This window comes from Esox lucius, chromosome 4 (assembly GCF_011004845.1).
Source record: "Esox lucius isolate fEsoLuc1 chromosome 4, fEsoLuc1.pri, whole genome shotgun sequence".
Classification (NCBI taxonomy): Eukaryota; Metazoa; Chordata; class Actinopteri; order Esociformes; family Esocidae; genus Esox; species Esox lucius.
Genome location: NC_047572.1, coordinates 22,167,359 through 22,190,440, shown reverse-complemented (window position 1 = coordinate 22,190,440; position 23,082 = coordinate 22,167,359). Strand labels below are relative to the sequence as shown.

At 44.5% G+C, this 23,082-nt stretch overlaps 1 protein-coding gene across 2 annotated transcripts in view; it reads left to right on the top strand.

Annotated features, from left to right (window-relative positions):
- Positions 1–23,082, top strand: part of LOC109614569 (A disintegrin and metalloproteinase with thrombospondin motifs 2-like) — a 132,843-nt gene that overhangs the window by 95,331 nt on the left and 14,430 nt on the right. Inside the window, exons 4-13 of one of the 2 annotated variants that reach the window (XM_013133529.3) lie at positions 3,920–4,125; positions 14,013–14,096; positions 16,146–16,302; positions 17,181–17,286; positions 17,410–17,553; positions 17,895–18,027; positions 18,887–18,916; positions 20,005–20,118; positions 20,207–20,352; positions 20,542–20,717. In XM_013133529.3, coding sequence (XP_012988983.2) covers positions 3,920–4,125; positions 14,013–14,096; positions 16,146–16,302; positions 17,181–17,286; positions 17,410–17,553; positions 17,895–18,027; positions 18,887–18,916; positions 20,005–20,118; positions 20,207–20,352; positions 20,542–20,717 — 1,296 coding nt within the window. The remainder of the gene's footprint in view (positions 1–3,919; positions 4,126–14,012; positions 14,097–16,145; positions 16,303–17,180; positions 17,287–17,409; positions 17,554–17,894; positions 18,028–18,886; positions 18,917–20,004; positions 20,119–20,206; positions 20,353–20,541; positions 20,718–23,082) is intronic. The other variant, XM_013133530.4, reaches the window with a different exon arrangement.

Below are 23,082 nucleotides of genomic sequence, written 5' to 3'. Positions count from 1 at the left end.
CAGGAAGTATTAACACACCTCCATTGAGACAAGTCTGATGATGCACCTGGAGTCACTGTTTCGTGGTGTGGAGCAGAGCATCAACCAGACCCGAGCCCAGAGACAACGGAGACAAGTTCAGACCTAGCAGTCTTGTTTTTGGTGCACTTTAACACAACTATTGTCCAAAAGAAGGTGCAGCTCTCTATTTAGCATCAATGTTCCTGCTTCAGTGGCTGAAGTGAGCTCCCTACGAGGTATGGTGATGGTTTTGCGTGGAGCAACTCTGGCCTTTCCCATTTAAAAGGCCCAGTGTTGTTAGGTGATGTATGTTCCATTGTAACCATATCCCTCCTCATTGGCAGCTGAGACATGATGCAACTCTAAGCCTCTAGGTTTGACACACCCTTAAACTTCAAAATCTTTCAACTTTTGGAGCATCCTCGTTCCAACCACTGCTCAGCAAGTGATGCCAGTACAGTGTCATCACAGCCTATTTTCATTCTTCAAAGCTCTCTGGATTTTCTTCACAGGCAGAACTACATGATGCTGAAATTATACTTCTGCTGGAAAGAGGTGTTGGAACACAACACTGAACTTGAAGGTATAAGATTGGACCTACCGCTGTACACCAAAAGATCATTCAATTGAGAGATTATTATGATCCATCTCTAAATATTCTGGCTTTGACATTGCTTTTTTAAAATTAATGGATAATACAAAACATGACTGTTGCTTACTAATTTTGCTAGCCGGAGTCCTCCCTTCTCACGGATGTTTCTTAAATCACAAAACAATGGGACAGCATCCTTTCCTTAGCTAAATCATTTCAGGCAATCGTCACAGTAGAAATTGTGAAGCACTGTGTAAAGCCCTTTGGAGTCAAAATTATCTTTGTTGTCTTTAGCTTCACTTTATGGGGGTGAAGCCGGCACAACTCTGGGACAAAGTAGGACCAAATAAGTGCACAGCCATCCTGTACTGCACCATTGCTTGATTGTTGTTGCCATCTGGCCACCAAAGAAACCAGAGAAGTTCAGATTCATCAGCTGGCACTATTACCTGATGAAACACGGGCTATTTATCAGCCATATTGCCAATTTGCTCCTGTCTGAATCTAGTGATCACACCCATAGAAGTGCTAGTACTATTTTGGAGTGAGAACCCTTATCTTTGTCGTCTTAGTATGCTAAAACCAGTGGTGTGGAATATATCATGTCTTACCATCACTGCAGTTCAATTCGTTGCTGGAAATCCTCTCTGGGCACCTTTTTCCAATCATGTCAGCCATGATGCAGCATGTATGCTATGAAATTCAAGATTCTTGGTGAACTTGTCCTACCAGTCATTGTTTGAAAATATTGTGTTGTTGATATCAGTCCAATACCCATCTACCAGTTTGCCTGAAACTTCAAGTTTTTTTTCTTGATGGTGTTTTGGAAGGTGGTACATGTTTTGCTGGTGTATGAACTCTTCAATCCTCACTACAGAGATTCCATTAACAACCCAGCCTAAAGTCGTTTCTACAGCATGTAGTGTGTCCATGGCTTGTGGGCCAAAAATGCCCATTGATTCTCATCGTTCTGAGAGGTAGAATTCCACTTCTTTACTAATCCATACAGCAAAGCATCCCTCCATGAGACCCCATCCCTCAGCCTGTTTGACTGTGCTGCCTGGCAACTGCAGGCTAAGACCAAATACACACACACACACACACACACACACACACACACACACACACACATACAAAAACACAAGTTCCTCGGCTAACAGTGGCCTTGAACAGAGCATGAGAGGACAGGGCCTTTGGATTCCATGGACCTTATTCACCGCGCCTCCATCTTGAAATCCAAAACGAGGCTGGGGGGTACACTCTAACCGGAAGTTCATTGACAGAGCGCAGCAGCGGGCGTCTATCATCATGGCGATACCTTTGTGGACATCAAATCTTTCATGTCTTCCCAACATAACAGTGGACTATGTCGAAAAATGGGCCAATAATTCCCCGGGCTGTTTTGCTTAAAGGATACAGCAACTGGATCGAGGCATATGTGCACGACGTGGAAGGTAATGCACGGACGATCACAGCTTTTTTTCTGAAATCAGCATTAGTTAACGTTACTGTTGAAGTTAGCTTGTTAGCTAGATAAAACAACAGGACGTGACAACATTACAAGCTGATGCAAAGCATTGTTAAGATATATTAACCACACCAGCCTGACTGTTATTTTGAGTGTTAACAATAAATTATTTTGCCTATAGTCAAGACGAGCGAGACAGACAGTGTGAGAGCTAAGTCTTTTCGCTCAATGCGAAAAAACGAGGCACCTTACAACATTCAGGTATCAAGACTGTGGATAAACTGCTCGGTTTGCGGAGTGGTGCCACTGCTAGAACAAATACGCTTGCTGTTTATCCACTGTTTATACGTAGTTGTGTGCTTAACATGGTCTAGATTAGCAATGGTTATTATCATAAACAGGCACAGATCACGTCTTGTTTATATTTTGCTGTAAGACACGCTACCCAAGGCAGGACGTTAGCTGACCAGGCTAGTAAAAAGAGCAACTACTTGCTTAACGTTACCCCCGAATCAGCCCTTCGCTTGTTATAACTTAAAAAGGACCGGTTCGTGGCTAATCAAGTCATGTCTATTTAGCCAGAAGGTTTAGCTAGCTATCTCTATGACAGTTAACATAAATATGGCTAACGTTAGCATCGTAAACTAATGTTAATATCTTACCTTGAAATGGCGACCGGGATCTCTTCTTATATTATGAATCCATTCACGGCAAAATACAGGATCTTTTGGGAAACGATAGAATGTTTGACTTGTATAGGATTTCTTTCTCTTTGAAGATGTACATTTGGGAACACAACAATGCGGCGGCATTGTAGGTAACGTTATGACAGATGGGCAGACCAACGTTACTTCCGTACCCCACAGCCTCGTTTTGGTTTAAAGGAAGTGACGTGGGTGAATACTGGAAACCGCGGTCTGTCTGAGTGGAGGCCACAATCTGTCTGAGTGGAGGCCACAATCTGTCTGAGTGGAGGCCATGGTCTGTCTGAGTGGAGGCCACAGACTGTCTGAGTGGAGGCCACAGTTTCTCTAATTAGAGTCCAGGGTCTGTCTGAGTGGAGGCAATGGTCTATCTGAGTGGAGGCCACGTTCTTTCTGAGTGGAGGCCACCTTCTTTCTGAGTGGAGCCCAAGGTCTGTCTGAATGGAGGCCAAGGTCTGTCTGAATGGAGGCCAAGGTTTGTCTGAGTGGAGGCCAAGGTCTGTCTGAGTGGAGGCCAAGGTCTGTCTGAGTGGAGGCCACCTTCTTTCTGAGTGGAGACCAAGGTCTGTCTGAATGGAGTCCAAGGCCTGTCTGAATGGAGGCCAAGGTCTGTCTGAGTGGAGGCCAAGGTCTGTCTGAGTGGAGGCCAAGGTCTGTCTGAGTGGAGGCCAAGGTCTGTCTGAGTGGAGGCCAAGGTCTGTCTGAGTGGCGGCCACCTTCTTTCTGAGTGGTGACCAAGGTCTGTCTGAGTGGAGAGGCGGGCTGAGAGCAGCTTTGGCTTTGGAGTCTCATTTCTCCTTTCCTGACTCAAGATAGTTTATATAAGCCCAATAAACACAAATACATTTATGTGTGTTTTTGTGTGTGTGAGAGAGACATCAATTAAACATATACTTGCGAGTGTTTAGTGTATTTAGTGTTTAGTTGCCACACCATCTGGCATGTGAATGGCAATATTGGGTTGATTAGTAAAATCTGTGAGAGATAACCCCACATGTACCAACAATTACACACACATTCTGCACTTTCTGCCTCAGGCATCCGCTATGGTCTGTGTATCTGCGTGTTTACATGTGTACACCTGTTTTTGATGAGATTAGAATTTGCATGTGTGGATTCTAGCTATTTACTGTATGTGTGTGTTGTCTGGTTTAGGTGCTGACCTGGGTGGTCTGATGGACCTGGAGTCACTGTTTCGTGGTGTGGAGCAGAGCATCAACCAGACCCGAGCCCAGAGACAACGGAGACACAGTCCAGACAGGGCCTACAACATCGAGGTCCTCCTGGGAGTGGACGATTCAGTGGTCCAGTTCCACACCAAGGAGCACGTCCAAAAGTATCTACTCACACTCATGAACATCGTAAGTACAACACACACACACCTAAAAATATTCTGAAGCAAACGTAGGCACCACTCCAACATTTATTAATTCTTAAATCAATCAGTTACAATCAAATGTATTTTATAAAGCCCTTTTAACATTATGCAGTGTGTTGTCTGTTTTGCAGTGAAAAGGGACATTGACATTGGGATTCTGAACATTACCAAGATGCAGATTATATAGACAAAACAGGGAAAAAATAGGGAACCCTGAGGAACACCGAAACATACCTTTGATTTGTTGGATGAAAGAATATATTTTTCAATTTGATAGTTGCTAAGACATTTTGATTTGTTACTGTTTTTTCCCTTTCATTGAAGAAGACAAACAAAAGCTATGTTACTTGATTAGTGGTATTTCTTTAACAGGTGGCCTTAGGAGCAGTTAGAGCATCATACCATTAACTGAATGGTTTCTAGATCGAATCTCTGAGTAGGATCTCCTGTGCACACACCAAGATTTTATGCAGGATTGAGTCGCGGCCACCAACTGGGCAATTCCAGAACATTGATCTTCCTTTTTTCGAGAAATTGCTTGGTTGATGTGGCTTCTTGCTTTGGATCGTTGTTATGTTGAAACATGAAATTATTCTTTAATTTCAGCTTTCTGGTAGAGGGCAGGAGGGTTCACACCAAAATATCATTCGTTTATTTATTTATTTTTTTACCAGAAATGGCTTCCAGCTTGCCACCATACCACAGAGCTCTAACTTTTTGTACTATGGAGGGAGTGCCCAGTTCTGGTTAGAATTTACTGCAGCTCCTTTAAAGTTTTCATTGGCCACTTGATAGCCTCCCTAATGGTCGTTCCCTTGGCCAGTCATCTATTTTTTGGAGGGACCGTCCTGATATTTGCAATGAACAGCCCATAATAACTATACTTGCTGAGGAAAACATATTTTTATAAGTTCTTATAAGCTATGTCCTGTTCTATTGGTTTTCAAAACAATCATATACATTACGTATCAGTCGAGATTAAATGCCAATGCCTACTAACTAACAAAGTAGATATACAGCATTTACCTTCTTACAGCCGCCGCTACACCACTGTGTGCGCGTTTGTGTGTGCTTGTGGTTTTAGTGCAAGTGTGTGTATGTTTGTAGCCTTTGTGGAAGAAGCAGCGAACATATTTCTGAGAGATTCATAGCAAGCAGAAAGAATGGCAGCACTTCTTGTTGTGTTTACCCCGGTGTTGTGAGAAAGAATACACTCTTCACGTGTTACTTCTTCTAGATACCGGTGAGATAATCTTAGAGTGGGATGCATCGCTATATTGTAGGTATCCTTCTCATCTAGAGAGGGAGAGAGGCAGAGAGAGAAAAAGAGAGTATATTAAACATCACATTCAGAATAAATTACTGAAAACCAGATAAACAGTAAATAGAGAAATAAAAATAAATAAAACAACCTCCCACGCATGGCATTTATGCCACTTTCTTCATGAAAGTTTACTTTGCTCACTTTGGGATCAATTCGTTCTCTCTGTTTCTGGCAGTAGAAGGAGGAGACGGACAAAACCTAAGAACAGATCTACTGTTTTTTTTCCCCGTGGTGTCTCTACATGATGCTTCTCAATGTTTGTCCATTGTGTCTCTCGATGAGCCGTGCGTTTCCTATTAAAGATTGTCAGACTGCTTTCCCATCACACCATGAAACATTTGGACAGGGTGGTGATTGAGATCTAATGGATGCTAATCATTAGCTTAGCCTTTGATTAGGCAACAATGAGGTTCTGTAGAACTAGTGTCTCTTCTCCTTCCAGTGGGATATTTGGCTTCCTGAAGAGCCTCTAGGGCCACCGCAGGGCAGGCACAGTGGGAAGGGAAGATCCATCCAGGGTTTAAAGAGGGAGCAGGGGTTATCTTTTCTTTCGTTTCCTTCTTTCATTTCATTGTCCAAAGCCGAGCAGGGTGAGATCATAGAGGCCTTGTGAGAGCAAAGAAATGTGTTATCTTAACATACAGTATGTTGTCTGTTTGCATGTGGGTCTGTTCTCCACCGGAGAAGCCTGAGGATATAGTGTACATTGTTTCAGTGAGGACAGCATTTGCTTTATCTGGCTTTTATTCCAGCTACTACTATTAGGTCATTGCAGTTTCCATACTGGTTATGGGGTGACATGTTCTGTGCATGGTAAAGTAAATATGTAGATACGATAATATGGAATTGATGGAAAACGACTTTAGTGTAAACGTAAATTACTTCATATCACTGACAATCATAAGGAAAGATACAAAGTATGTACATGTCTTACTGTTTAAGCGTTATAACCAGCTTTAGCTACAGTATGACAAAATGCAGTATTTCTTTCATACATACTGTATATCCTCATTTGATCTGTTTATGTTTTGTCATCCCAACTCAAAAGGCACCTCATTTGAAAGGCTACGAAGCCAAAACATTTGGAAACCCCTGCACAAAATATCACTTGATAGAAATACCTTGTGAAGTAGTGAAGGTACACTTGTTTTTCTTTCCTTCCAGTACTGAAATCCAGGTCTAATGTAAAAGTTAAAATTGATCTGAAGAAAAGTAGCAATAATTATTACTTTCAGTAGGGTTTAATGGGGGGTCTTCTAAAGGTCAGCAGGTCAAAGGAAGATCTTTTGAGGCAGATGGAAAAAGACACAGTGGTGGGAGAGGTAGTGAGAGAGGGTGAGAGAGGGTGAGAGAGGGTGAGAGAGAGGGACAGAGAGGGAGAAGTGGGAGAGAGGGTGAGGGAGAGGGATCAAAGAATGTGGTGTGAGGTAGGGGTCACCGAGGGCAGGGAGGATGAGAGGTAGGGGTCACAGAGGGCGTGGAGGATGAGAGGTAGGGGTCACCGAGTGCGGAGTGGATGAGAGGTAGGGGTCACCGAGGGTGTAGAGGATGAGAGGTAGGGGTCAGAGATGGGAGAAGAGGATGAGAGGTAGGGGTCACAGTGGGTGTAGAGGATGAGAGGTAGGGGTCACCAAAGGTGTAGAGGATGAGAGGTAGGGGTCACCAAAGGTGTAGAGGATGAGAGGTAGGGGTCACAGTGGGTGTAGAGGATGAGAGGTAGGGGTCACCAAAGGTGTAGAGGATGAGAGGTAGGGGTCACAGAGGGTGTAGAGGATGAGAGGTAGGGGTCACAGAAGGTACAGAGGGTGAGAGGTAGGGGTCACAGAAGGTACAGAGGATGAGAGGTAGGGGTCACAGAAGGTACAGAGGGTGAGAGGTAGGGGTCACAGAAGGTACAGAGGGTGAGAGGTAGGGGTCACAGAAGGTACAGAGGGTGAGAGGTAGGGGTCACAGAAGGTACAGAGGGTGAGAGGTAGGGGTCACAGAAGGTGGATGATCTGTCTGTCTGCTCAATGAACAGCTCCCACGGCAACCAATAAAATCCTGTTTGGAGTGTGTGTGTGTGTGTTTGCGAGAGAGGGGGGGTGTCTATCTTTACCTCCTACTCCCTTCCCATGTTAATCTGGCTCCTCTAAATAATGTATTTCTTAAAAGCACCAATTGATAAATTCTTGTGTGGTTTGGTTAGTCAATGAACCATAGAGGAGACTTGCTGGTCTATCAAAGAATACACAAAAATACACAGGCCGATTTTGCAATATGCGGCCCTGTTAGTGGAGAACAGAGAAGAAAAACATGACAAAGAAATGCAAACAGCCATTGATCTCCTTTAAGTGGTCCATGGGAAATTTGGAGGAATCAATTGGCCAGACCTGAATCAAAAAGATCCCTGGACCCTCCTCCCACACATGCCCCCTCCCCCTCTCCTAAAGGCCCCAGGACACCTCAGTCGCATGGCGTACTGAACCATTTGTCTCGTGCAGTCAAACGTGGTGTGCTTACATATATCTCATCTTTGTCTTTGAAAAAAAGGAGGAAGATGGGGGGAGCATCAATGTCACCCCACGCCAAAGGGAGGTGGGCGAGCTTCTGACCAATCACAGGTTGAATTAGAAAAACAAAAAAAAACTAGATTTTGAGCCAAGACAAAACTGGGAAAAATATCATGCCGAAATCCCCCGTCGAAACACAAGCCACCAGAAAAGAACTACATTTCTGCAGTACATGCACAAATGGACACTATGACCCCACTTTCAAGCGAAAGTATAAGTTAAGCGTTATCCCTCTTGGCAAGTCCATGACACACACACACACAGGGAGTGTCAACAATGCAGTCTCACACGATATGGTCTGTCCGGTCCGCTTGCCCAGAGAAAGAGAGCGAACATTGATATTCTATTCTGAGAGCATGTCCACCATCTGTGTGTGTTTGAGGGGATGTAGAGAGAATATTCTTCTTTTCCATAGAAAAATGTCAACATGAATGTTCTTGCAACATGAGACGTGTCTAGAGCATTGATATCTTATCTAACAACATGGAAACCACCAAGTTCTATATTTGTCATTAGGGGAATCGTCGTTAAGGTCTCTGAGAAACATTGCTTGCACAACACAGAACACTACTATTTAAATGTTAGTCGGTGACCTAACGGCATTCTTGAGGAAACCATCTGTACATTTGTGAGAACGTTTCTCAGAATATAACGTGAATGATCCTGGCACATTTCATGTGAACATTAGATGAAGATTCTGAGGGTTAGCCGAATTTTCCCTCCGCACCCTCACATACACAGAACACACTCCCCCTCTTTCCTCCCTTTCTCCCCATCTCTCTCTCTTTCTCTACCCTTTCTCTCCTGACAGTAGATTGGACGGATAGAGATTCTATTTTCCCATCTATTTAGCCTTTTCGTGACATCCATTGTGTTTTAATCTCCTGCATATGAAGTGTCTGTTTATTGCTGTTGTGTCCTGGAAGACCCTGTTTCCCTGGCTAAGTGATGGGAGACCTTTACTCTGACACATAATCGTGATTAGCGAGATGGCTGGATGGTGTTAATAACCAACTCATCCTCCCTAATATGTGTGTCTGCGTTTGTATGTGTGTGTCTGTCTGAAGCTAGCCTAGCGGTGGTGTCCATGATCTTGCACAGAGACATCAACCAGGTAGTACCAGTCTGCCAGTACACCTGTAAAAGCTACTAAAATACATTCAGTGATCGGTTTATTAATGCCACCCTGTAAAAAACACAACCCTACTACACCACCCTGTTAAATACACCACCCTACTACACCACCCTGTTAAATATACCACCCTACTACACCACCCTGTTAAATACACCACCTTACTACACCACCCTGTTAAATACACCACCCTACTACACCACCCTGTTAAATACACCACCCTACTACACCACCCCGTTAAATACACCACCCTACTACACCACCCTGTTAAATACACCAGCCAACAAACACCACCCTGTTAAATACACCACCCTACTACACCACCCTGTTAAATACACCAGCCAACAAACACCACCCTGTTAAATACACCACCCTACTACACCACCCTGTTAAATACACCACCCAAATACACTCACCTAAAGGATCATTAGGAACACCTGTTCAATTTCTTATTAATGCAATTATCTAATCAACCAATCACATGGCAGTTGCTTCAATGCATTTAGGGGTGTGGTCCTGGTCAAGACAATCTCCTGAACTCCAAACTGAATGTCAGAATGGGAAAGAAAGGTGATTTAAGCAATTTTGAGCGTGGCATGGTTGTTGATGCCAGACGGGCCGGCCTGAGTATTTCACAATCTGCTCAGTTACTGGGATTTTCACGCACATCCATTTCTAGGGTTTACAAAGAATGGTGTGAAAAGGGAAAAACATCCAGTATGCGGCAGTCCTGTGGGTGAAAATGCCTTGTTGATGCTAGAGGTCAGAGGAGAATGGGCCGACTGATTCAAGCTGATAGAAGGGCAACTTTGACTGAAATAACCACTCGTTACAACCGAGGTAAGCAGCAAAGCATTTGTGAAGCCACAACACGCACAACCTTGAGGCGGATGGGCTACAACAGCAGAAGACCCCACCGGGTACCACTCATCTCCACTACAAATAGGAAAAAGAGGCTACAATTTGCATGAGCTCACCAAAATTGGACAGTTGAAGACTGGAAGAATGTTGCATGGTCTGATGAGTCTCGATTTCTGTTGAGACATTCAGATGGTAGAGTCAGAATTTGGCGTAAACAGAATGAGAACATGGATCCATCATGCCTTGTTACCACTGTGCAGGCTGGTGGTGGTGGTGTAATGGTGTGGGGGAGGTTTTCTTGGCACACTTTAGGCCCCTTAGTGCCAATTGGGCATCGTTTAAATGCCACGGCCTACCTGAGCATTGTTTCTGACCATGTCCATCCCTTTATGACCACCATGTACCCATTCTCTGATGGCTACTTCCAGCAGGATAATGAACCACGTCACAAAGCTCGAATCATTTCAAATTGGTTTCTTGAACATGACAATGAGTTCACTGTACTGAAATGGCCCCCACAGTCACCAGATCTCAACCCAATAGAGCATCTTTGGGATGTGGTGGAACGGGAGCTTCGTGTGTCCTGGATGTGCATCCCACACATCTCCATCAACTGCAAGATGCTATCCTATCAATATGGGCCAACATTTCTAAAGAATGCTTTCAGCGAAAGGGGGTCAAACACAGTATTAGTATGGTGTTGCTAATAATCCTTTAGGTGAGTGTACACCACCCTGTTAAATACACCACCCCGTTAAATAAACCAGTCAAATCGACCACTCCATTAAATACACCACCCTACTACACACCCTGTTAAATACACCACCCTACTATACCACCTTGTTAAATACACCACCTTGTTAAATTCACCACCCTACTACTCCACCCTGTTAAATACACCACCTTACTACACCACCTTGTTAAATACACCACCCTTCTACACCACCTTGTTAAATACACCACCTTGTTAAATTCACCACCCTACTACTCCACCCTGTTAAATACACCACCCTACTACACCACCCTGTTAAATACACCACCCTACTACACCACCCTGTTAAATACACCACCCTTCTACACCACCTTGTTAAATACACCACCTTGTTAAATTCACCACCCTACTACTCCACCCTGTTAAATACACCACCCTACTACACCACCCTGTTAAATACACCACCCTACTACACCACCCTGTTAAATACACCACCCTACTACACCACCCCGATAAATACACCACCCAATACACCACCCTATTATACCACCTTGTTAAATACACCACCTTGTTAAATACACCAGTCAAATCGACCACTCCAATAAATACACCACTCTACTACACCACCCTGATAAATACACCACCCAATACACCACCCTGTTAAACCCTGATCACAGGTCAGGTCCCCAAGCACAACAAGTGTCACGGTGGTGGTGAGGCAGGAAAAGTGGAGCAGAACTGAAATACATTCCTTTAATGTCCTTCTTTCCAAACTCTCAGGAAGAACTAAATAAACCAAAGAGGCACCACCAACCAAGACTGAATGTCAAAACACTTGAACCAACAATGAACCACACTGGGTGTGAAAGTAAAGGAACTTAAATAGGATCCCCATTTAGAGGCAACACAGGGCAGCTTCCTTTTAATTGGGGACAAACAAAAACAAAAACGCAGAGATGCCTAGAGGCGTCCCTGCTGTCAGGCCCTGACCATCACCCCTAGACCAACATAGAGATGCCTAGAGGCATTCCTATTGTCAGGCCCTGACCATCACCTAGACAAACATAGAGATGCCTAGAGGCGTCCCTGCTGTCAGGCCCTGACTATCACCTAGACCAACATAGAGACGGCTAGAGGCGTCCCTGCTGTCAGGTCTTGACCATCATCCCTTGACCAACATAGAGGTGGCTTGGTGCAGCACTGTAGACATAACCTGACAACAGCTCATGTCAGATTTTCCGAGATATATCGAAGAAGACTTGAGACGCTGCATTATTTTGTCGTGTAAACTTGCAGAAATCGACAGTTTGAGGCGTCACCTTCTAAGGTAACCTGACCACATTTTCAATTGAGCCCACCTGAGCCCACCTTTTGCAAGCGTGAAGAAACTTGTTTTGAAATGGTATCAAGTTTGCATGCATATCGCTCCATTTTCCTGCGATAGACAGCCGCAATCCTACGTCTTGATAATGTTGGTGCAAATTCAAATGCACCGTAAATGATTGTGCGTGCAGAGATTAGTGTATCTAGCATTTTATTCTCTCTCTCATAAATGGAAGCAAGCTTTTTTTCATTGTCTTTTCCCAGTCCAGCAGTCCTAAAGCCTGAGGAGGCCAGGTCTGCCTTTCCATTCAGCAGGTGTGTGAGAAAAATCACTATCCCCCTGATAGCGTATGTCCCAGTGAAAACTGTGTCATATGAATTACAAGTCATAGCATATCAGTGTTCCATAATCAGTGTAACCACTATGCTAAGACCTACAGTACATTCACTTGAATGGGTGAGTGTCCAAGCTTTGGACTGGTACTGTATGTGCACATAAATCATTGAGTGGTATGAAGTCATACTCCAGTCCTGTCCCAGACGCCATTCTGTATCTGTTGGATGTTGCCTAAATATTCTATGCCTCCAAAGGTGGGAGTGTGTGGAACAAAACATGACAAATGTGGACATTTTCCCTGTCCCCATTATGATTTTTATATTTTTTTGTCTTTAGTGTTAGATAACACATTTTGGTTAGGCCCTGGCACTAAATTACCTTCAGGTGGAAATGTAAGGTTATGGTTAAGTGAGGGTAAGGTTTAGGGTTAGAGTTAGGATTAGTAAAAGGTAAAAGTAGGGTTTTTTGTGGGCTGTCAACTTTGGCCTCCCCACTGAGATAGATAAGTAAATATGTGTATGTGTGAGCGTGCATTTGTGCCTGTGTCTCATTAGAGTGGGTCCTGAGGTTTTAGGGTCACCTGGAGGTCAACTAGCTCCTAATTGGGCTGCTGTCGCTGTGGCAACCAACTGGAAGGGACGTAGTGGGAGGGGCCATGTCCCATTGGAGGGCCACATCCAAAACTCTGACTGACACATACACAAGTACACATGCTAGAGCATAGACACACAGGCACATGCTGCTGTCACACAGCTAGAGCATACACACACACACGCACACACACATGCTTCTGACACACAGAGCATAAACAAATAGACATGCCCCCATATTCACCCAGAAACAGAGACCGATACCCAAACTGTCACTCTCCTTGTTCTCCCACACATCACCTCTGCTCTGGTGTTCCTGGAAAGCAGCAAAGGATAATGAGGGAATGCGGTGCAACACTAAAGACTGGGCAAGGCAAACAGACGGGCAGGTAGACAGCCAGGCCAATTGACAGGTATACAGACAGACAGAGATGCACGTTGCTAGTTAGAAATCTGGACATGTAAGTTTCTCTTTGACCGTTGTCCAAAAGAAGACCTTTCTTCTCTGGGTCTGGGATTTCCACACGACCTGGGGTGGTTTCTTCTCTGGGTCTGGGATTTCCACACGATACAGAGGGGTACACCATGTCCCCAAGTTTAGGGTTACCTGGCAACCATCTCCCTCTCTCAAAAAAAAAAACATCCACCCCCCGTTCCGTCTCTTTCTCTACCTGTCCTCTTTCTATCTATCCTTAGCTCATATTAATCTGCTCTATCATAGTTTATCCTCTGTTTGACGTCTTGAGTCATTTGGTTCTGGTGAAAATGAATGTAAAAATGTTTTTTGGCGATTGCAGTGTGTGCGCGTCTGTTTCGAACACTTATTGTAAATATCCCCCTAGCTCCTCCTGGCTACTTCAGCACCAGTGGAAAGGCAGCTTTCACCAACGGGGCCATAAAGCTCCCTTTTCTCTCCATGAAAGCATGTCTTGTGTTTCCATGATTGAAGAATCCCCGATCCAACGCTCTCCCTCTTTTTCTCTCTCCCTCTCTTTATTCAATATGTTCCCACGTGTGTCTATGACTTTTCTATGTGCAGGTGAATGAGATTTACCATGACAAGTCTCTGGGTGCCAGGATAAATGTGGTGCTGGTACGAATTATCTTGCTGGGCTATGGGAAGGTAAGCCTGTGTGATTCCTCAGTGTCTCTGTCTGTATTGTATGGATTCTGCATTGGACCATGTGTAACAAAATGTCTCCCTACTGTTTCAACATGTTCCTTGAAAGAGTGGCTGTGGCCATGTTGGGGTTTTTATGGAGTGTTTTCTGCAGCCCTCCACACCCACATAAACTATCTTGCGCACACACACACACACACACACACACCTCCTCCACACTTGCAGAGGCCTATAGCCTGTTATTCCACTGGACTGGGCAAAAGAGGAACTAAAAGCATATGGATCCCTGGGGAGGGTTTTCAAAGTCGCACGCCTTCACAGTTCAGCACCATAGCGCACAGAAACACTGTCATTATGCAACCAACTTTTCCCCCAGTGGGCCGGAGCAGGGAATCATGGGAAGTCCAGACAAAGATAAACAATCAATGATAGCCTCCTCTCATTCATAAACAGAATGAACAGCGGATGCTTGAGTGTAATTCTATCTGTTAGTGTGTGCAAGTGCATGCGTTTTTTGGGTGTGTGTATGTGTTAGAGTGTGTGTTCCTGGTTTACTTTGTGTGGACCACTGCAATAGTTTACCAATGACTAGCATGTGAAGTGAGGATATTTTGCTAGTCCTCACTTTGACAAGATGCTTTATCTGACTTGGCGTTAAGTTTAGATTAGTATTAGAATTAGGTTTAGGGTTATAACTATGCTCGGGATTAGGGTTAAATGTAAGTTAAGGCTTTTATGTTTATGTTACCGAGGTTAAGGTTGGGGTTATGTTGGAGGTTAGGGTTTGTTTAGGGTTTAAGTTAAGTTTAGGGTTAGCAGTGTTAGAGTTATGTTTTGAGATGAGGGTTAGTATTATGGTCACACCTTACCAGTCACACACACACCTAAACACACTAATGTTGGATATACTACCAAATTGAGAACTGACAATAAAAAATAAAAAAATCCCTAATGCGTAATACTGCTACCCCTGCTGACACTGCTAACCCTAACCCTAATGACAAGTTAAAAGGTCATATTAGCTTTTATCTATTTTACAATATACTCCCCCACCTCCCAACTCCCTTCTCCTGTCAATGCCTGGTCCCAATAGAACTTTTCGAAGTACACACACAGACACACACTCCCCTGGAAAGGCAATTTAGCCCTGCCCCTATCCACATGCAGCTCATGTCAGGTCTCCAGTTGTCATTCCCAATTACCATGGCAAGATAGCAGTGCTTGGGCAGCCTGCAGATTTGTCAAATGCACACACACGCATATACACGTATGCATGTGCATAAATACATAGAGAGGTTTTTGAATCATATAAATCTGATACACCATCATGTGAGCAGAGCAGTAGTGATAATGTATATCTCATACTGTTTAGCACAGATGCTGATCTGAACTCACATGTATTAAAAATAGGGGGTGTTTTGATATCTGTTCTTTATGTTGGTTTGTGTTCATACTTTGGACATTGTTCTGTGAGAATTTCAAAAAGTCTGAAAATTCTGTCAGAAAGATGTATATACAGGACGGTACATATACATCGGATGTGGTTGTGGTTTTGAGTACATCAGTCATAGTTATCTTATAACACCAAAGGTCCATCAGTTCACCTTTGCATCAGGTCACCAAAGCTGACTGCCACTGCAACACTTCCACCTACTGGTCAGAACCGGAATAACATTATACACAGGTGATTCTGCAATCACATCTGACTGAATTTGATTATACATTCACCTTAATGTCTGAATGAATGTGATTGTAGAATCACCTGAACATCTTTCTGAATCTTATTATAAAATCCCATAAACATTTGACAGAATCTGATTATACAGTCACAGGAAAATCGGACTGAATCATTTGAATGTTTGACTGAATCTGATTGGAGAATCAAATGACTGATTTTTTATAGAGATACGTCTGACTAATCTATAAAAAAATCTATATATTTTTTCTCCTTATTTGCCTCTTTCCATTTTCTCCTTCCCTCTCTCTCTCCCTTTGTCTCTTTTTTTCCCTCTCTCTCTCTCTCTCTCTCTTTTTCTCTCTCTCTCTGTCTAGTCCATGAGTCTCATAGAGCTGGGAAATCCATCTCAGAGTCTGGAGAATGTTTGTCGCTGGGCCTTCCTGCAGCAGAAACCGGACACAGGAGATTCAGAATACCATGACCATGCTATCTTCCTCACACGACAGGAGTTCGGGCCTACCGGCATGCAGGGTAACACAGAAATACACAAACCCTCAGTATTTACAGGCATGAACACAATCAGAAATGCACACACAGACACACACGCACAAACATAGATGTGCTCACACACACTTTCTTCTGTTGTGTAGTTGTGTATGGTTTAGTGGTTTTTCAGTGCAGACAGAGTGAGAGCAGCTTGTCTCGGGGGAGTTAACAGTGGACTACAGCTGTCCTTCAGCTGCCCTTGGCTTCAGCCTCAAGCAACAGAGAAAATCAATACACTACAACCACAGACCTGCTAGGAAGAACTCAGAGACTACAACCACAGACCTGCTAGGAAGAACTCAGAGACTACAACCACAGACCTGCTAGGAAGAACTCAGAGACTACAACCACAGACCTGCTAGGAAGAACTCAGAGACTACAACCACAGACCTGCTAGGAAGAACTCAGACCCTACAGCCACAGACCTCCTGGAAGAAATCAGTGACTACAGCCACAGACCTACTAGGAAGAACTCAGAGACTACAACCATAGACTTGCTGTCAGAAATCAGAGACTACAACTATAGAACTGCTGGTAGAACTCAAAGACTACAACCACAAACCTTTTTGGAAGAAATTAAAGACAACAACCGAAGACCTGCAGGAAGAACTCAGAGACTACAACCACAGACCTATTAGATTCTAGGGGGAGCAGAGCCCTAAGAGACATTAGCCAGAGATGGTACATAGCCATAAAAGACACACAGGCAGGCCAAAGATCTGAAACAATTGAGTGGTTTCAGTTCATTGTGAGGGAGTTAAAATCGAAAGACATGCTCTTTCTTTTCTCCCTCTCTCTCCCCCTCTCCCTCTCTCTCTTCCTCCCTCCCTCCCTCTCTCTTTTCCTCTTCCTGACTGCTTCAGGGTATGCTCCAGTAACGGGGATGTGTCACCCAGTGAGGAGCTGTACTTTGAACCATGAGGACGGCTTCTCTTCTGCCTTTGTGGTAGCACACGAGACAGGACATGTGTGAGCACACACACACACACACACACACACACACTATCCAAAATAAAACATGAAAGCAGACCCATACACATTTCCTCTTATGAAGAATTACCTGCTGCTTCCCCTCTCCTTCTCTCGCCCCAGGCTGGGCATGGAACACGACGGCCAGGGGAATCGTTGTGGAGACGAGGTGCCCATGGGGAGCATTATGGCCCCGCTGGTGCAAGCTGCCTTCCATCGGTTTCACTGGTCCCGGTGTAGCCAGCAGGAGCTTGGGCGATATTTACAGTGAGTCTCAGAGACACACGCACGCACAACAGAGCGTTCAAGTGCTACGCACTTTGCAATCCAAACAGCTTTTTATTTTTTAACATTCATTTTCACCAGAACCAAATGACTCAGGCATGAAACAAAGTAAAGGAACTGTCACAGGGCTCAGCTTTCACTGTGTGTGGTTTTTCAGTCGACAAGTATTACAGTCAAATAATCGTTCTTACAGTAAAAGACGACGTTTTCGATTAACGTTTCAGTTAAATTCTCTATTATGCCACAGTCGTTAAAAAACAACAACGAAGATACAGCTAGAACTCTGTCAGCCCACGTTTGTGTTGCCTCCCCCCCCTCCCCAGATCCTATGACTGCCTCCGGGATGACCCCTATGAACACAAATGGCCTTCCCTGCCAAGTCTTCCTGGTCTGCACTACTCCATGAACGAACAGTGCCGCTTTGACTTTGGCGTTGGCTACATGATGTGCACCGCGGTAAGGGCTCACAGAAGGATGACGCTTTCACAACTCTTTAGGCCGGTCTTAACGTACAGTCAGCTTCAGTAAGTATGAACACCTTTTTCCGCTCGCGTATTGTCAGGGGGAAACCCAAGACATTGGGACTTGGATTGGAACGTGTGCTTTGGCTTTTCGGGGCCACGCGCGCCATTGTTAGGTTTTGCCATCGCAGAATGATCCTGTACTGATGGCAGCTTCATCCACGAGGTTGAAGCACGGCTGCAATCCGGGTTACCCAGAGCACGCATTAAAAATCCACAGTAGAGAGGATTATGGACAATGGCCATATCGACAAGTTACCACTGAGTTGAACTTGACTGAGAAGTCCATAAGCACGGATGAAAAATTTATTGGATCTGAAAAGATTCTACATGGATTTATGGGCTAAGGTGGCTCCCAATGTGTTCTCCAAATCATTATATGTTGGAGGCACAGGGATGTTCTCTCCTCAATGTCAGTTAATGAAAACCGGGTTGCTGATAATTTTGCCCAAATATAAACCATCTATAATTAAGTATCACTTCATAAACAAAATCTCTTTCGCAAATCTACATCAAGGGTGCCAAAAAATGTCACTAGTTTAAATCCCAGATTCAAGATGGTGGACGAATCTGTTGTGCTGTTAGGCAAGGCCCTTAAACCAAATTCCTTAAGAGTATCTGCTGAACGGAAAAAAATATGTTACATTGACTGAAAAGCGGATCTTTTCAGACAGACCGACCTGTCTCGGGAGCAGTTGTGTGATTGAGAGTTGAGCTGACCTCTCACTTTGCAGGGGTTTGCACACGTTGCTAGATTACCCTTTATTCTCTTGTCAAACCATTCATTCCTTTAGCTGCAAAAGGTGGGCCAGACGGGAACACAGGTGAGGTGACACTCTTACCCTCGACAGTATTGTTGTCGTTGTTGTACCATCGTCACATTATCGTGACTGGCATGTGTTCTGCAGAATTCTAAACACTCTGTTTATGGTTTCCATTCAGTACCAAAAAAAATAAATAGAAAAAAAGAAAATTCTGGATTCGTTCTCAGCTTTCCTGGATCCCATAGCCAGACAAAGTCAACCATAGGAAATGAGCTCAACCCTGACACACCCACGGCGCCTGTTACTTTAAATCTCTGTCAGCATTTGGCATTTCATAAAGAAATATTGGAAAGAGAGCAAGACGTCACGTCCAGCCAGACCGAGAGGTCCGGAGCAAGAGCTGTTTTCTATGTTCAGGTTTAGGGTCCTGCAGTGTCGCTTGCCAGCCTATCAGGCTGATGTCATCAATGCAAACCACCGGCTGATCTTTGGCCCTGTTGTGTCCTCAATGGGAGGGGTCACCTGAGGTCATTCTGGGCAGGGTGTTGACTTTGTTATTTTAGAAAGGGGGACAGAGAGGAGAGTGGAGGAAAACAGGGGAGAGAGAGGACTTTCCTTAACCGTTAGGGGCATGGAAGGCAAAACTGATCAAGGATAACTTTATCCGATCCAGTGGGAAACCAATGACTGGTCCTTTTGACCTTCGACCTATCACCCTCTGCCCTCACTGCCCTCATCTCTGACCCCACAGAGCGTCAGGGTCTCTCAGTCATAGAGTCTCTGTCCTCATCCTCTTTGGTTTTTGTCTGCATGCTCTCTGGCTTCATGACCAGCCATGGTGTTGTAACAGTGATTACAGTAATGTATCGTCCAGACTCCTATGGATGTTATTGTGGTCTTGTAGCTTTTCCTGTATTTTCTTGTTCATGTGCAGTACAGTCAGTAGTCCTCTTGGTCAGTTCTCTCTGGTGTAGTAGGTCTGAGGTGATTTCTGGAATATTCGGTTTGGTTGGGTGCGTATATAAGACCGGTGGTAGCTTGCCTTCTGCCTCTGTTGAAATGCTACGGTAAAGACCCGGTTAAAGGGTGTCTCTGGGTAAAGTGAGAGAGTGTGTGTGTGAGGATGTCTCTCTGTCTGTCCACTGCAGTACCGGACATTTGACCCCTGCAAGCAGCTGTGGTGTAGCCACCCTGACAACCCGTTTTTCTGCAAGACCAAGAAAGGGCCGCCGATCGACGGCACCATGTGTGGTGACGGGAAGGTACGCAAACGCCCGCACTGCGCGCACGCCCAGACACGCCCCAGACGCTAACGGTAACCCTGTCGCGTGTTCTCTCGTCCTACCACAGCACTGCTTCAACGGCCACTGTATTTGGCTGACCCATGACATGATTAAGCAGGATGGTGGGTGGGGCGTGTGGAGCCAGTTTGGATCGTGCACCCGCACCTGCGGAGGAGGGGTGCAGTTCCGGACCCGCGAATGTGACAACCCCATGTGAGTCAACATCGGCAGCACCAGCATGGCGTGACGTCCACGGGATCACGGCGGACAGAGCGTCAGCGCTTGCCCCAGCGTGGCAGAGCGTACTCACCGTTCACGCGGGCCAAGTGTAACAAGTCTACCCGTCTCTGACCCCCCCCATCCACCCCCCTCCTCACCCATCCCCCCCCCTGTGCTCTCCAGGCCTGCTAATGGAGGTCGTACCTGTCTGGGTTCTAACTACCAGTTCCAGCTGTGTAACAGCCAGGAGTGTGAGGACCTGTACAGTGACTTCAGAGAGGAGCAGTGCCGCAGGCTGGACTCGGAATTTGAGTTCCAAAGCAGAATGCACCACTGGTTGCCTTTTGAACACGCTGACCGTGAGTAGCCGACACACGCGGTCAAAGCTGAGAAAATCTCTGGCTTGGGTGGGAAAGTCTGTGTCTGCCGATACTCAGAGCATGTGGAGGAAGAATGAGAGGCAGAACGACTAGCGTTGGGCCCGTTGTGACACCCGCTGATGTGTGAAATACATTTGATTGCTGTCTGGTTTGCTGCGGATCATTGTTTGATCAAAACAGAACTGCCGTCTTTGAACCTTAAAACAACAACCTGTTGTTTAAAGGGGCCGTACTTTGACACATTATTTTTTATTATATGTTACATTACGTTAGCTTACATTACAATGCGCTACCAAAACATGTAACACAAATTAGCTAAAACGTATTATATGTTACGAACGCTACTAAAACGTTTTACGAATGCTAATAAAACGTATCATACATTACACATGTACCCAAAACACACAATATTTTGGCGATTGGCAGGCAGCCAGTCTCAAAGTTGCTATGTTCAGCTCCCCAGACATGTGCACTACCTGCTGCTCCAAATAGGGATAACCCAAGTAATGGTGTTACCAAGGTCGCTATTATACCCCACCAATGCAGTTTAAGGTTACAGTTAACGTTAGGGTATCGTTTGGGTTACGTTTTGGGTTAAGGTTTGGTGTCACGGCACTGGGGTTTAAGGTTATGGAACTAAAAAGGATTGGTTAAAATTAGTTATCACAGTTCTGGGGTTATGGTTTGATAAAAAGATTTGCCTCTGATTGGGTTTGAACTTGTGATCAGCGGAGAATAATTCCCGGATGTTCCCATCCATCCACCATCCCCGACCCAACAGCTTGTCTATTGAACTCTTATTGCACTCACTATTGCCTCCAACGGCCGGGCTTTACTCTCACATTATTTAACCTGACGTAATATGTCTCTCAAAGATTTCCATAACATTGTTTGCATATTCCCCCTGAGACCAGGCTCGATTTTTACGGTACTAGTAGCATGGACACCAGCATTAAAGCCCAGAAGACATCTGCATGAAATGTTTAAAGTTAATGTTTCTAAAATATTTTCTGCCAAATTGCCTCATCATACTGGCTATAGACACATGCAGTCCTATCCTGCCCATCCTAAACCACCCTGGACTAGCTATTACTATTCTGGTCTCGTTTGGTAAGAGAAGACGAGGATGAGACAAGTCATGTTATGGTTTAAATTCAGTCTTGTTAACGTTAGAGGTAGGATTTTACACAGTATCCCTTTAAGAACACTATCTCTTCCAGTTCTCTCCTCCATCTCTCTCCCTCTCTCTCTCCTCTATCTCTCTCCCTCTATCTCTCTCTTCTCTATCTCTCTCTCCCTCTATCTCTCTCCCTCTCTCTCTTCTCTGTCTCTCTCCCTCTATCTCTCTCTTCTCTATCTCTCTCCCTCTATCTCTCTCTTCTCTATCTCTCTCCCTCTATCACTCTCTCCTCCATCTCTCTCCCTCTATCTCTCTCCCTCTATCACTCTCTCCTCCATCTCTCTCCCTCTATCTCTCTCTTCTCTATCTCTCTCCCTCTATCTCTCTCTCCTCCATCTCTCCCTCTATCTCTCTCCCCTATCTCTCTCTCCCAATCTCCCTTTCAATCTTTCCCCAGCCAGGCAGGCTGTGTGATTTACAGACAACACCTCCTGTTTAACCATGCCCTTATGTTCTGGGGCAGTTCGACCCAGATAAGTTTGAAAGTTACATTCTTTGGTTTAACCTCTTCTCTAATCTGGTTCTCAAACTTGTGAAACTAAGTGAATAAGTTTGTAAGTATTATTTCGTCATGTAGCGTAGAGGCTGAACCACATTTGAACCCTGCAATTCGACATTCAGCCGGCACTCTCATACAGAGAGACATACAGTTACTAATGCACTTTAAAATACCTTGAGAGAACAGTGAAGCAACTCAGTAATAGAATCTATGCATTCTACCTGTCAGAAAAATTTGACCTTGTACTACTTTGGGCATGACTTGCTTGCTACTATCTCAGCAACAGTAGCTAGTCAGCATTTGGTGAATTATATTCTATTATATATTCTATCTTTTGACTGGCTGACTCAGATATGTTAACTTGGATATGCTAGCTGCTAAAGTAGAACAAATTATGCTGGCATTTTGTATTGTAAAATTCTCATTGGCACAGAAAACACCTTAACTAGATCAAATGAAATACTTAAATAGTACAGCAATGGTTCATCAAATAACTGTGTGGCTCAGTTAGTAGAGTGTGGTGCTTCTGGGTTCAATTCCCACAACAGCCCAGGTTTTAAAGATTATGACATTGCATGCACTCACTAATGTATGTCACTCTAGATAAATTATATGTCAACAAGCTATCATTTTATAGGTAACTTTGGTTAGGATTAGAATGGGTT